The sequence below is a fragment of the Parus major genome, chromosome 6 (genome assembly GCF_001522545.3).
Source record: "Parus major isolate Abel chromosome 6, Parus_major1.1, whole genome shotgun sequence".
Taxonomy (NCBI): domain Eukaryota; kingdom Metazoa; phylum Chordata; class Aves; order Passeriformes; family Paridae; genus Parus; species Parus major.
In genome coordinates, this window is record NC_031775.1 from 2,228,867 (window position 1) to 2,243,975 (window position 15,109).

At 49.5% G+C, this 15,109-nt stretch overlaps 1 protein-coding gene and 1 long non-coding RNA gene across 2 annotated transcripts in view; one reads left to right on the top strand and one right to left on the bottom strand.

Moving 5' to 3' along the window:
* RNLS (renalase, FAD dependent amine oxidase) overlaps positions 1–1,880 on the top strand; it is a 59,496-nt gene extending 57,616 nt beyond the window's left edge. The window contains exon 6 of the mRNA XM_015633491.2: positions 1,053–1,880. Coding sequence (XP_015488977.1) covers positions 1,053–1,190 — 138 coding nt within the window. The 3' untranslated portion in view covers positions 1,191–1,880. The remainder of the gene's footprint in view (positions 1–1,052) is intronic.
* Positions 1,881–2,895: 1,015 nt separating this feature from the next.
* Positions 2,896–8,344, bottom strand: LOC107206522. Its single transcript, XR_001522439.3, has 3 exons — positions 7,306–8,344; positions 6,600–6,851; positions 2,896–4,626 (listed from the first exon to the last, which is right to left on the bottom strand). It is a non-coding gene; the product is annotated as an uncharacterized LOC107206522 (long non-coding RNA).
* Between the last annotated feature and the right edge of the window lie 6,765 nt (positions 8,345–15,109).

A 15,109-nucleotide genomic window follows, 5' to 3' on the forward strand; every position in this document is an offset into this window, starting at 1 on the left:
CCCCTTTCCCAGCTCCCTCAGCAGATTTGGCTTTTTGGCAAAGCTGGTCCAGCAGGTTTCACTTGACCTGCTCACTTTGTTGTCCCTGCTGCTGGGGCTGAGGGATGCCCAGGATGGGCAGTGAGGGTGCTGAGGACCTGGTGCAGGGTGCCCAGAGGAGCTGTGGCTGCCCCTGGATCCCTGGGAGTGTCCAAGCACAGGGCTTGGAGCACCTGGGATAGTGGAAGGTATCCCTGCCCATGGCAGGGATTGGAGTGAGATGGGCCCCTTATCTTTGTAAACCAAAAAAAGCAGGACAGAGGTGTAGGAAGGAGACTGAAATGGTGAGAGCACAAGGTGTGGTGGCATCTCCCTGGAGATTTGGTCCCCAAATGGACATGCCATTTGTTAGCTATTGCAGGCAGCACTGATGGCAGCAGTGAAAACAACCAGTGGCAAAATAAGTGGCAAGCTGTGGGTGTCACAGTGTCACCTTTACCATCACCAGGTGTCTGCGTGGGATGATTCATGCAGTCACAGTGACTTGGTCACAGGAGGTGTTAGATCAGATGGTTTCTCACACCATCTCATGGAGTTCAACATGAAAAAGGACAAATTCTGTTTCTTTTGCCTCCTTGGCTTTTAGGCTTGCTGTTGGCTGTGGATCAGTGTGGTCTCATTTGAAATTATTTTCCCCTTACAAGCCTCGCATTTGTCCTTCATCCTCTCAGTTCTTGTTCTTCATGTTGGTGGCTCCTCCATCCCACATCAACATCCCTCAACACCTGCAGTGGGAGGTGCTGTGCCCAAAAACGAGATCTTCTCTCCAAAACCAGCCCTTGACCATGTGCTTTTTATCCAAGCCCCTAAATTTGAATTTGTTGACTGGAAGTCATGGTGAAGAGCACAGAAACACAGGTTTGGGGCAGTTCAGTCCTCCAGAATCAGGGACTGCTACATTTCCCTCACGTGTTGCAAGAGGGGCAGTTTGGGTTCATCCCAGGAGGCTGAGAAATGGTAAAACTAGGATTTCAATGAGTGCTGGATTCATTCCTGTGTCCTTTTCCTAACAGGACCGACTGCAGCTTGAAGCAGCAGGACTTGACAGGCCTTTTGTCCCTGCCCCGAGGAGCCCACTGGAGCACAGTAATTCCCTCTTCAACACACGGCAAGGAAACTGCTTCATAATCTTCTTTTCCAAAGCAATATAGGCCAAGCATCTTGATCCTTTCCTTTTCAGCCTGGATTGGAGATGCTGGATGTGGATCCTGTAATCCCCTGGGATGTCTGGGAGCGTGCAGGACTCGGATGGGAATCCTGCTGCAGCACCTGCCTGGAGACCTGGGTTGGAAGGGCAGGATCTGAAGGGGGTCCACGAGCTGAGCTGCTCCAGTTTGAGCAAAACAATCAAGAGGGGTCTTTTTCCCCTGGTGGAAAAACCGCTGGAGATGGCTACCCTGGAAAAGCGGAGTTATTGCCAGACATGGAAATGTTTCCCGATCTGTTTACTAATATTTGGTGCTCCTTTCTGGATGGGGCTCAAACCGAAATCCAACCACACGCGTCAGCAACTTCCTGCCCTCCTCCCCACCCTCTGCTCCCGCACCCGGGGGAGCAGCAGGGCTGGGAAGAGCTGGTGAGAGGCGAGGAGGGAATTGGGTTGTTGTTTTCATCTGGCAGGAGCCGTCACAGGGATGCTGGCGCCAGGCCCCGCTCGGAGGGACACGGGGACAGACCAGAGGCGTTTGTTGCACGCCACGGTCCCCGGCCGGGTCGTGGCAGGAGGGCTCGGACAGGCCCTGCCCGCCCAGCCCCTCGGGCAACCCAAGCCCGTGCCAGGCCGGTTCCTAATGGCAAATAAATAGGATCTTACAATCGTGTCTTTATGATGGGGATGTTTACAGCTGTCCCAGGCTGTGGGGGAGGGATGGGAGGGCCTGATCACGGCTCCCGAAAGGTCATGATGGCACACGGGCCTACCGTAACCCTCCGACTACAGCAGGCCTTGGGCTCCCTGCTGGATCAGCCATCCCCAGCACGGACTGAACAACGCTCAAAGTGCCTGGTGTTCCTTGCAGCTATGCTAAAACCAAGGCTTTTCACCTTTTACTTTCACTGAAGGTTTTTCCGTGTTTGGGGTTTCAGTATTTTCCTGTCAGGATGTAAAGCAATGGGATCTGGGGTTTTACTTCCCTGCTCTGCTTGAATCATAAAATTACTGGTGAAGAGAATAGTTTGTGTTGGAAGGGAACTTAAAGCCCATCCAGTGCCACCCCTGCCATGGCCAGGGACACCTTCCACTATCCCAGACTGCTCCAAGCCCCAAAGTCCAACCTGGCCTTGGACACTTCCAGGGATCCAGGGGCAGCCACAGCTTCTCTGGGCACCCTGTGCCAGGGCCTGCCCACCCTGCCAGGGAACAATTCCTTCCCAATATCCCATCTGTCCCTGCCCTCTGGCACTGGGAAACCATTCCCTGTGTCCTGGCACTCCAGTTCCTGATAAAATCCCTCTCCAGCTACCCTGTAGACCCTTATGACTCTGCAAGGAGCTGTGATGTCTCCACACAAGCTTCTCACAGCCCCAGCTCTCCCAGCCTGGCTCCACATGGGAGGTGCTCCAGTTCCCTCAGCAGCTTGGTGCCTTCTCTGGACCTGCTCCAACAGTTCCACGTCCTTCTTTTCTTGGAACACCAGAACAGTGCACAGGAACTTTCCCTGCCCAGTTGCGCTCCTCAGGGGAGCTGCTGGCTTTGAAAACCCACCCTGAGCACTGGGCAGGAGGGCAGACAGCCTTCTCAAGTCCTCTTTAGCTCAAGTCCACACCTCTGGGCAGATCCATCCTAATCCAACCTCTCCCTGCCTGCAAGAGGAGCAAAGAACAGCATTTTGCAGGGGACACTCGTTGCTCCACCGGTGTCAGTACTTCCAGGGCAGCTCCCAGTTTCAATGGCTTCAGGTCTCTATTCAATAACTTAAAGCTCACCATTTTAATCTCAAGTTCGTATTTATTTGTGGCAGAAATCAGCACTGAGTCTCCACAGAAATTGTTTACTTTGCTGTTGTCAATAGAAACTAAAGGTCAAACAATCAGAGCTGAGCCCGTGCTTCTAACTCAGTATCTGTTTATATTTTTGCTGATGAGTATTAATAAAAATATTTGTTTGGCCAGGGAGGCTTCACAGCTAAAACAAAGGTGGTCATGTAGTTGAGAAGTGTGGGAAAATAAGCCAAGCCTACAGCTTGCATCCCAGTCTGGCTGAGGCACCACAGCCCTCACAAAAATATCTCCTGGATCCCTCCATCTTCTTGGGCAACTCTCTACACCTTTAAAAAAACCATCTGTGCAGGATCCATTGTAGCTTTTTAATGAGAGAAGGGCAAAGGAATACACCTGGGGACTTTGAAAATAGCCCTGTCTGGCACAACAAGCAATTTTCTCTGGCTTCCAAACTTTCCATTTACAAGAGTGTTGTATACATGGCTTAAGCAAAGCTTTGGGGTATTTCTCTTTCATTTTTTTGTGTCAGATTCCAGTTTCCTTGGGGAAGAAATTGAGGGAGGGGAAGAAAAGGCATCTACAGAGTGAAAAGAGGGTTGTTTTTAGATGCTTGAGCCCTCTCACTCCACCTTGTTCCACCTCTGCCAGATCCTGCCCAGGTCCCCTTTGGTGCACCAAAACCTCTTCCTTCCTTGTGTGAGATGGATTAGAGAAGACAGGCTCTGGTATTTTGGAAATTAATTTGTGATGCCTGGGTGATGGTTAAGAGCTCTTGTGTCATCAGTAATTAAAGCCCACTTGTGTCTCCCCAGTGAAGAACCAAGATTGTTTTGCCAAGTCTCAATCAATATCAGCCACGAGCCAACTCTGGTGCCTGAAACGAGGGCTCACTGGAATGAAACCTGCCTCAAACTGGGGGTGAAAAAAGAGCTTGGAGGTCTCATTTTGAAGTCACCTGCTCAGTACCTCTTTGGGTTCAAAGGGTGCAAAACTTCAGTAGCATCACACGATGCCATCCGTTAGCACGGGGCTGTGAGTAATTCCGAAACCCTCACCTCTGAGGTGGAGCCAAATGACACAAAGTGAATCACCCAGAAGCCCGTGACCCTTTTCTGCTGGCAAAAGAAGCTGTGAACACAGGTTGCAAGTGGCACAGGTTTCAAGTTTCTCTGCTTGTTCAGCATTTTGGTTGGCTGGGCTTTTATCCTGCCAATATTGCTCAGCAGTCGGATCCTGAGGCAGCCTATGTGTAGTTCTTTTACTCAGAAACCTGGGAGCACAGGTGTTCTGAAACAGAATGCTTTTTGGGAGTTGAATTTTTCCATCCCTCAGTCTCTGAACTCTGGGCTTCATCATCAGGTGCTCAGCTTGAATGAGGATGTAAAGCAGAAATCACTTGCTCATCACATCCGTCCTCACAAGGGAAGGTCTCTTTGATTTCCTGTGTCAGAAGAGCGTGACAATGTCTGTATTGTTGCAAATCCCCTGAGCCCAGTGTCCCGTCTTGAACTCTGCCCAAATATCCGGGGAAAGGTGCAAGAACAAGGAAAACACGCAGGGAAATTTCACCTGGGGGCTCTTGCAGCTTCTGGCACTTTGCTGCTCAGGGATTTTATGAAGTGGGTCATTTTGGAAGCCATCGGCGCCCTGGAAGGAATTCCTCATTCATTACCTCGTTCATCACCCTTTTAAGCTCACCAAAACTCCTCACATCCCCAAAACTAGGGGACTCTGCAGGGGAAATGTGTGTCCTGAGAGCAGCACCCTTCTCCTGCCCAACCTGAACCTGTCTCCAGCTGAAGTTGGTGCCATCTGCTTCACTCGAATTTCTCATAGCAGGGCCTGTCATAGGCAGCAGGACAGATCTGGCTTAAATAGCTCCTCCTACAGAAGCCATTCCAGTTCTTTCATCCTTCCCAAAGCTTTCCCAGCTCTGTTACCTCCCTTCAGAGATGGGAAGACTAAAACTGCTCCCAGCATCCAAGTCCCAGGGGTGTGGTGAATTTGTGCTGCAGCATCGTGGTGCTCTCCCTTCCTCTACTGGCAATTCCTCATGGCATTATGGCTTTGTTTGGATACTCCTGTTCTTTCCAGAGACCATCCATCAGAATGTAGGGATGTCATTCTGGAGTGCTGAGAGCAGTCAGAGCCAATCACCTCACTGGTAGAATTTGGGTTATTTTCCTTATTTTCCCTTTGTGGATCACTTTGCACCCAGTTAACGAATTGATTCTTCCACGTTGTCCCTCAGCTTTACCATCCTGCATATCCCATTTTTTTCCAGGTAGCCAAAGGAATGTGCTGAAAAGCCTGGATTTCAGTCATGTGGGGATTCCACTGCTGCAGCTTGTGCTGGTGAATCTGAGGCTCTGGCTGTGCAGAGTCCAGACCCCAAATCCCCCTAGAATTACCTACATCCCCACTGAGCTCCATCCACACCGGCACCAGGGGCTCCTGGTGTTCCTGGGGCGTGGCAGGGACACGCCTGGAAATGGGGATGGGGATGGTGGCACCTGCAGCTGTGCTTTGAACATTGCTTAAATCCTGAGGAATGAGCCTGGAGCTCCAAAAACCTGCATTGACAAGGAAATCACTTGGTTTTGCCTCACACAGAGGCAGCGAGCCAGGGGTTTGCCCTGGTTAATAAGCCAAAATGCTAATAAAGTAAATATCCTCATTTGTGCAGGATTCCTTCTATTTTACATCAGGGACAGCTTGGCCTCCATCCCTCAGAGGGCTATAAACCTGATAAGACTAAAATAACAGAGGGAGCATCAATCCAAGGAGATGAGGCCAGTATTTTATCGCCAGTGGATGTGTCCTTGTATCCAGTACTGGACAGTGGGGATGGAGTTTAATGGAGTTTAACCACTCCATTACTGTGCTCTTTTAGGAGCATGCCTGGGAAGATGCTGGAGTTCAGCAGCTGGAAACTGAAATCCCAGCACCTTTCTCTGTGTTAGCCACGGCTCTGTGCTCAAGGAGAGATGTTTTTGCAGGGACACTTTGGAAAACCCCAGAAAAAGCAAATTATTTTCTCACACACTATTACTTGGAATATTTCCTGACACAAAATATCTGCTAAACCCCTGCTCAGCCTCAGCTCTGCTGAACATTTTTGAGGTCCTAGGAGCTCCTGACATCTCCAGTGGTATCATCAGAGATTCTCCTGCCCCCTCTGGCAGGCCCCATGGTGCCAGCCCTCTTCACTTTGGTGGGATTCCCACCCATTCCCACTCTTCCCCCAGCCATAAAGTCCTTTCTTCAGTCCCACCTGCCCTGCCTGGGGGCTGGGGCAGCTGGAGGAAGAGGAAAGAGTGGGTCTGGCTGCCCCTACACTTCAAAGGGCTGTTCCAGGGATTTCCTAATTAACCTTACACCCCACTTAAGCAACGTGAAAGCACCGAGGCTGCTCCCCGTGGAGGCACAGCTGGTTTGGGCAGGATATTTTTTCCTTTTTGTGTGTGGACATATGGGCTGTGTTAACATTTTGACACGTGGCAAGAAGGGCAGAGGAGGTTCCCTCCTTCTGCAGCATCGAGAACCTTCTCTCTAGATCTGCTGGCTTGGATGGGGAGCATCATTGAGTTTAAAAGGGGAAGCTGGAGATCTTAGCTCACCTCATGGATGTGAATTTCGCACAGGGGATTAAGCCCTTGGGATGAGGTGGGAGGTCAGCCCCAGGAAGGAGGGAGGGATCCACATATGGAAATGAGCAGCTCTTGTGCCATCCTTGGTTCAGGCTGGTTTCCACCTGGGTCTCCAGGGACACAAGTTAAGGTCCCCACTGCAGTGCACCTTCATTGAGCAGCAAAAGGGCACTTTAGAGCCCAAATCTGGCTGTTCCTGTATTTGTCCCTTGGAGAAAGTTTCTAGAAGAATTGCAAAGGGGAAATAATCATGGAGTCCCAGAATGGTTTGGGTTGGAAGGGAGCTTAGAGACCATCCAGTGCCACCCCTGCCATGGACAGGGACACCTTCCACTATCCCAGGCTGCACCAAGCCCCAAAGTCCAACCTGGCCTTGGACACTTCCAGGGATCCAGGGGCAGCCACAGCTGCTCTGGGCACCCTGTGCCAGGGCCTGCCCACCCTGCCAGGGAACAATCCCTTCCCAATATCCCATCCATCCCATCCATCTGGCAGCAGGAAGCCATTCCCTGTGTCCTGTCCCTCCAGGTCTTGGAGTCCCTCTCCATCTTTCCCCTGTTTTAATGCCAAGATTTCCCCTGTCAGGTCAATGTTACTTCCACAGCAGCCCAAAGGAAAGGACTCACTCAGAAATTAGCGATTTCCCTTCTTTTGTGCCATTATTCTGCCATCTCACCTGCAGGCTGTGGTTGGTGCCGTTCCTGTGCTAAGGGGGCTGAGAGGAGCAGAACCTCCCCACAGCTGCCTCCACCTCCCTGTGAAAACTCCCTCATGAGACTGATTATCAAAATCGAGGTCATGACGCAGGTGTGTTTGAGAAACCCTTCCAAGTGATCAGGGGTGGAGAAAAGCAACAATCAGGGCTTGCTAGATCAGCAAGCTCTGACCTTGCCTGCAAGGTGAGCGGGCCACAGAGAGGAATCAGGTCTGTAGAACAACTTTTAGCACAAAACTGCTCCACTTAGGCAAGAAAAATGACTCTGTAAACCTAAACCAACCAGCAATGGAAACTAAACTTCAGCTTTTTGGGTTCCCACGCTTCATAAAATCTGTCTGGGGGGTGGGGGGTAATGGTTTGTGAGAATGAAGAAATGCTTCCCATCAGCTGCTGCTTGTCACGGAGGATGTTCAGTATCAGTGTTTGGAACACAGCCTGAGGTCAGCAAGGGCAGGTGCAGCTTCCCCAGGAGCCTGGAGGGCTTGGAGGAGGTCTGCAGCCAGCTCCCCTCTGCCACTGCAGAAGCTGATACCATTTTGCAGCCTGGCACCATCTCTAAAAGATGGCTTTTAGAGGCTGGACCACCAGTTTGCTTTGCAGTCTGTACCTGTTTCCTTCACCTGGGTTTTCTTCAGCTGATGCTAAAGAGGTCTCTGACTCTAAATCAGTGGATTTATGGCCACAGATAAAAAATTCCTCACAGGATTTTTTTAATCTTCCCTGTAACCTCTTTAGATGTGGTATCTGTGCTCTGAGAAATTCACAAGATGAGGACAGGCACTCTTGGTGTCTACACTCATTATCTATTAGGTCATTTTTAATTAAAAGCAATTAATTTTGTGTGTTTCCTGAGTAGGAACCAGACCTACCTTGACTTATAATGGGATAACACTCAACAATTCACCAACCCAGATAAGCAGCGTGAAAACCAAAAATTCATGGATATTTTGAGAGATGACGAAGATTGGCAGCCCTCGGATCACAGGATCAAAACAACCTCAGTTTGTGCCATAAATCTCCTTCCCTGGGGGGGTGGAACTGGGCCTGATTCTGGAAAACAGAAGTGCCCTTCCCCAGTGGTTGGTCTGGGTTTATTCTTCTATCAGACAGTCACTTTTGATTAAAAAAACCTTGAGCCTTTTTTCTCTCTTACCGTGAATGCCTCACACGGTCAAGAAACGGTGATCCTTCCTAACCATAAACACCACGTATGATCTTTGCTTGTTGTAGCTGTGGCCAGATGCTGGCAGGCCCTGTGCCCATGGAAATCAGGCACTCTCCTCTTCCCAGCCTCTCCAAGAACCTCAGCACTGACTCACAGTCAAGGGGAGGAGGGGGGAAAAAAGGGAATGGAAAGAACGCAAAGCAACCGCTCGTAGTATTTTATTTCTCCTGGATCTAATGAAAGGGAAGGAGGACTTTGAGACTGAAGACAGTAGAGATCTGATAGTGATGCTGAAGTGTTATTTCTCCTTGGATTTTTCTGTTCCTCCTTTTCAGCAGGCAGGAGTCTGTGGTTTTTGTTCAAGCCACTGTTGGGAGGAGCTCCAAAAGCCAAACAACTGAAGGTAGAAATAAAAGCCAGAGGTGAAGGTTTCTTTGGAAACCAAAGAAATCTCTCTACATTTCAGGTCTCAAGAATTTACCAGAACAAAAAAGCACAAGAGGCAGGTTGTTTTCTGCAAGTCTATGTCCACAAATAACCCAAACACACACCTCGCTGAAAGTAAAGATCGGTAAGAGATCATCTCCTTCTATACCCCTGCTGTGACCAGGAACCCCTTCCAACAAACTGTCCAGCCTGGCCTTGGACACTTCCAGGGATCCAGGGGCACCACAGCTTCCCTGGGCACCCTGTGCCAGGGGCTCAGCACCCCCACAGGGAAGGATTTTTTTTCTAATTTCAACCCTAAACCTCCTTTCTTTCAGTGTGAAGCCTCTGCCCCTTGTCCTATTACTACACATTCTTGTAAATAGTCTCTCTCCTGTTGTCTGCTCTCTACTCCAGGAACCCCAAACCATGAGTTTTGCTGATCCTCCAGGTGTAACTTGGATTGGCACAAATCCCCAGTGCAGGCAGGCTGCTCTTCCATCAGCTCCAAGAAAATTCCCAAGCATCACCGCCCTGCTGCTAGCGAATTTGGGATCAAGGAGTGCAAATCTAGAAAGCAAATGAAGTTTGGTGCTCAGACCCTTCACTGAACTAGAGCTGATACCACCGTAACTGGGGTTTTCCATGCACCTGAACCGCCCTTCCCGTGGCTTCCCGAGGGTTCCGAGGGGAGACGCTGCCATGCCAGCCCTTGGATCTGCGGAATCCAGGTGGCACAGCCGGATCCAGGGGAGTGGTGCCAGCTGCAGGCTGTGCACAGGGCTGTCAGCACCACCTCCAGACACGGAGTGCTGCAGGGAAGCTCCTGAGCATCAGCCAAGCAGGATGGATTCCAAGCTCCTCATCCATCGCCCGTAACCCTGCCACTCCGGGAAAGGTAGCTCGCCCTCCCTGAGCCAAAAATGGAAAGGATTAGCACATTTTCCACCCCCCAGAGGGAACAGGAGACTGTTTTACCTCTGGAAAATGGGTTGTAGCCGCTGGCTCCTTCCTAGGGGATTACATGGCATGCCTTGCCCAGGAATCCGTGCAAGTGGTTTTTGGTAGGGATCCCCAACCGAGCGCTCCATGAATAACTTCCCAAAGGAAAGGCAGGGAGCCAGCCCAGCAATCCTTCCCCCAGCACTTCCAGGAGGTGGCATTTTGTCAGGAAAGGCAGTGCTGGGGAAGCTGATAATGGCAGTCCTGGGATCTCCACAGCTCCCAAAAGAGGGGCTGCTCTGGGGAAGCAGCTGGCACAGGGCACCACAGCAGTTCCCAGGGGGATCTCCAGAGCTCATTTCCTTGCTCCTTCCTCAGCCACGCCTTTGTGGCCACAGATTCCCCAAGGTGAGGGTGTCTGGTCAAAGTTCAGTGACCCTTGAGAGCAGAAGGGAGGTTGCAATTCCAGCAGCACACCCAGGAATGGGGGCAGGCAGTGAATATTTTTCCCTTTCCAGAGCTTGCTCACTGCCCACAGCTTTTATCGGTGGTTTTGGTATTTTTTAAATAGCAGCTGTTCCAAAGCCCAACGCTGAAGAATTTCCCCCCAGTTTAAAAGCTACCCCTGAGTACAGAAAGCTGAAATCTGGCAGGGAAACCGAGAAGTTCCTTGGAACAGCTTCCTCTGAAAGATTTGGGAGTTCAAAGTTCCGCAGCAAGGTTTCACAGCACATTTTGCACCTATTTTGTTTGAAGAGACCCAAAAACGACCTGCCCAGGAAGATTTCTTAGCACATTATCCGTATTGGGAGACCTGAGGTTTGTGGGTGTTTCTCACCCTCTGGGCAGAGAAAGCCAGGATTGCCAAATTTCCCTGGAAGGCACCGTGGCCACACGGGGAAAACCTGCACCAAGGAGGTTTCCAGTGACATTTTAAATCTCATGTCCACCAACAGGAGCGGGTACAAGCTCCTAAATTCCCATGAATGGGAAAATCCTCAAAAAAGAAGCCCTAACCAACAGTCCTTGGAGATCACAACAGCTCAGCCACAAAGAAGAGGAGGCCTGGGGTCTTTTCTGCCTTGGGTTGGGGTTGGTTTTATGCTGGGTTTTAGACTTGCCTGTGGACCTTGCGTAGTCAAAAATAGAACTGTAAATTCATCATCTGCTTTGTTCTGTGCAAGTAATTCTCTATTCACAGCTCACCCTCATCCTGCAGAGCAACTCACATGCTCTGGTTTGTTACGCCAGCATAGTCTAATTCCAGAGATCACAAAAATAATATTCCAAGTCTAATCCCAAAGAAAGGATTACCAGGGATCAAATCCATTATTTCACCATAAATCCCTTTTATGTCTTTTTTTTTTTTTTTCCCCATCAGCGATCAAAGCAAGTGGATTTCAGCTCTAAAATGCTGCTGCTGTACAGCCAGAAGAGATCCTTGCTCAAGGCACAAGGCTTAACATTTACTTGCTTTTTTTTTTTTTTTCCTCCTTTTTTTTTTTTTGCACAGTATCAAAGGAGATTTATTTTTTCCCCCTTGCCAAAAATAAAGTCTGGTCTAGATTCTCAGCTGCAGCTGAGAGCACTGGGAAAGAAAGTAGCTACAGCCCATTTTTTGCAGCTTCCTAATCTTGTAGGACAGTTTCTAATCTTCTCAAATTGTCAGCAGCCCATCAGTGCTGTTTCTTCCTTTGAGAGTCCAAGATGAAGGGAGAAGCTCTGGCCGAAGTGAGGGGAGGTTTAGAGACCACCAAAGAGGTTTTTTCCCCCCTCTAAACACAAGGGCAGGCTCAGCTCACCAGTTGCAGTGGTTTTGTTGCCCCAGTTTGCTGTGTGACGCTCTGAAATGACACCTTCAGCATCCCACTGCCCAGGGGTGGGACAGCTCTGATCCTTCAGCTGCCTCTTTTCCATAAAACACAGCCAGAGCCACCAGCCACAGCATTCCAGACTGGGCTGGTGGGCACAGGCAGCCACCTACTTCCCCTGCATCACATCCCATGGAAGACAAAAGCGACTCAAAGCTGTGCCAGCCGCGTGCCACCAATAAACAGCACAAACCAGAGCAGTCTGTGCCTCCTCATGGCTGGGAATCCATGGCTCCCCCACTAACTGGAGCATATTTTCTGTCCTAATCTCAGCCTGTTGGAACCAAAGCCAACAGAATGATACAGGTCAGATCGACTGTGAGGAAAAATTCGATTTATGGTTGTGCCGTATGCGGCGCTATAAAAAGGACTGGGCTGGAGAAACAAACGGCACAAATGCCCCCACACCGTGCTGCCCTTCAGTCTTTCAGCACTTTCCACATGGGCCACGATGAGAGGAGGGAAAGTGCCATCATTTGTCCTTTGAAAAGAATTACCAGCCCTCAAGTGTCCCTCTCCAGTACCCTCCAAAAGACCGGGAATCGTCTCCTCGTGGGGATTGCTTGGAACACTGAGAGCCTTTGAGGAGCTGATCAGGCTTCTGGCATGAAAATTTCCACCAAAAATTATGGAATCATTAAGGCTGGAAAAGAGCTTTAAGATTATCCAGGCCAACCATCAACCCAGAACCACCAGCATTATAAAAAACCCCAGATTCTCCCAACATTTCCCCCCCAAAAAAATAAATCAGCTTTGTTTGCTTAGGGATGCATTGAGATTGAGGTGCATGCTTAAAAATGGTTTTTGCAGAGAAGGGGAGCATAATAAAAAATGTTTGGAGACCACTGACTCAGAGGAATCGCCACTCCCAGCTGGAGTTTCAGCCCAAAAAGCTGAGGGAAATCGGCTGCCACAGCCCCTCAGCACTCCTGCAAAGCTGAGGGGAGGTTTTGGTGCCAGACATAGGCTGCTTCCAGGGAGAAATTGCGTGTCCCAGAATTCCCCTTCCGCCTCTAATGGAATAACCACCAGCACTGCAACATGCAGCAAAAGCCTCTGAGAAGTTGCCATCGACTCATCACAAAAAATAATGATAAAAAAAGCCCTCAGTGGATTGACCAGCGTTCAAAAATACATCCAAAGGATGCTCTTGCACGTCAGCCTGCTCTGGCACGCTCCTTCTGCACAGGCTTCCAGATGGTCCATCTTTTTAGCCTTTCCTTTATTTTAGGCGGACAGCCTGAGGCACAGCAGGACCATATCACTGCTTTATTTGAGAGCAGGGAAAATGAAAGTTCTCCCAGCAAAAAAAGAAATTATTTTTCTAAAAATAATTACAAGACAAATAATTCTCAGATTTCCTTTTATTCTTATTGTTCTTCCCCACGCAAGGCCACAGTTTTCAGAGAGCCCCAGCTCAGCAGAGATTTAAAGGAGCCTCTTGGTGGTTGATAGTCCCTGTATTGCAGTCACTGATTCACAGATTAATTTATTTTTCGAGTCTAAGTCATGCACTCCATGCTGGACAACTTCAAGTGCAACAAAAGAAAGCCTATACACTATAGATCTATTTATTAGACAGTTTTCAAGGTTTTCCAAAAGGCGCCTGTTAAAATGATTTCACACCCTCTTTCAGTAAAAAAAAAACCAAAACCAAACAGAAACTAAATTCTCAGGGTCTGCTGTGAAACCAACTGAGTTCAGGAGGCAAACCTTCAATCTTGATAATTCTGTTTAAGTGTGATACTAGAGCAGGGTGGGGAAAACCCAGCCTGGCATCTTCTGGAGCTTCAGGGCTGCGAATTGAACAAGTTGCTTTTCCTGCCACCACGTCCCTAAAAAAGGAGGGGAAATTCATCAAGAACAGTGAGCACATACAGTAGGAATCCAACTGCTCTTTACCTTTCCCTCTTTCCTCTTCCAAAAGCCAAAAGCCTTGATGGGCAATGGGCAGAGGGGAGGGAAGGATCCCCCGATGACGCCACCAGGTCCTGGCTGTGACCGTGGTGTGGCTCTCTCACGTGCTATGGCTCCCTCCAAAAATGTGTGGCTTCAGCACACACCCAACAAGTCCTACACTTCCCAGATTAAAGAATCTGTTGGTTTAGGAACCCAGATTGAGGCCTGCTCACATCTGACCCTCCCTTGAGCCTCCTGAGCCTCTGATGAGGGCTCATCCTTGGAAGATGCCAAGGGGAGCAATCGGAGTCAATGAGAAGCACAAAGCACTGAGCCTCCAAAAAAACCCCTGGATGGGAGTCAAACAATACAAGTTTTGAGAATTATTTTAGACTAAATTCTCCTCAGGACGTGATCTCCAAGGGTGAAAGCTCGGCCCCACTGAGGCCAAGAGCAAAACTCCTGCAGACCTCAGCAGGACCTGGCTGCCACCCAAAGCAAACTTTTCAAGTCTCAGTCAAGCTCTTCAGCTGCAGACGTTCATTTCTATTATTTCTGCAGCCCTTTTGTCTCACCAAAAAGATCCTTCCGCAGTGGCCATCCAAAAGCCGTTGACAAGACAGAAGAAATTTAATTTGCAGCTGAAAAAGAAGTCTATAAATTTCTTTTCTTTCTTTTTTTTTTCTTTTTTTTTTTTGTTTTCCCAATTAAAATCTGTGTCTGTCTGTGACATGGTCTCCAAGCGTGGTGGTGTCAGTCTGGCTGGTGGAGGAGCCTGACAGCCCTCAAACCCTTTGGGGACTGGGATTATGCCCTGTTCTATTCCTGCTCAGCCCCTCACCCTACAGGACCCTGCGTCTGCCGCGGGAGCCTTCCAGGGACCATGGTAAAAGCAATTATAAACACAAGCATTTTGATTTCAGCCCTGTTGCCTCTCCCTGTGCCAGCATTGTTTGTCATTCCCAGCAGACCCATGGCATTTTCTCCTCCCAGGGAACAGCACTGTGACAATGATGCTGGAAGTTCTCGCTGCTTTGACGTTTGGAGCCACGGTAACGAGTGAAACACGAAGCCTCCGCTTTACAACAAGTTCTGTGACTTGTGGTGATTTGTTATAAAGCTCCTGGATACCAGAAGCTGCACCAGTCTCTGTTCTTGCTGTCAGAAGGAAACGTCCACGTGGCCACAGGGGATGGCTCAAAAACACGGCTCTGAGCGTGCCAAAAGGCTGGAAAAGAAAGAACAGCCCGTGCTGGACTAGTTTTGTTCTTGGAGATCACCCTGGTCACCCTGTGGCTGGCAGGGAGAATTGAGCCATCCCACACCAGCTCTGTGGCCCATGACCTCATGAGGAGAGGTGACCACAGCCTCTGCCCACGGACAGACACCTCCTTCGCCCAAGAAATCAGCGCCAACCACCAAAACCAACCTCGACTGCCTCTGCTCCAGGCATTAAAAT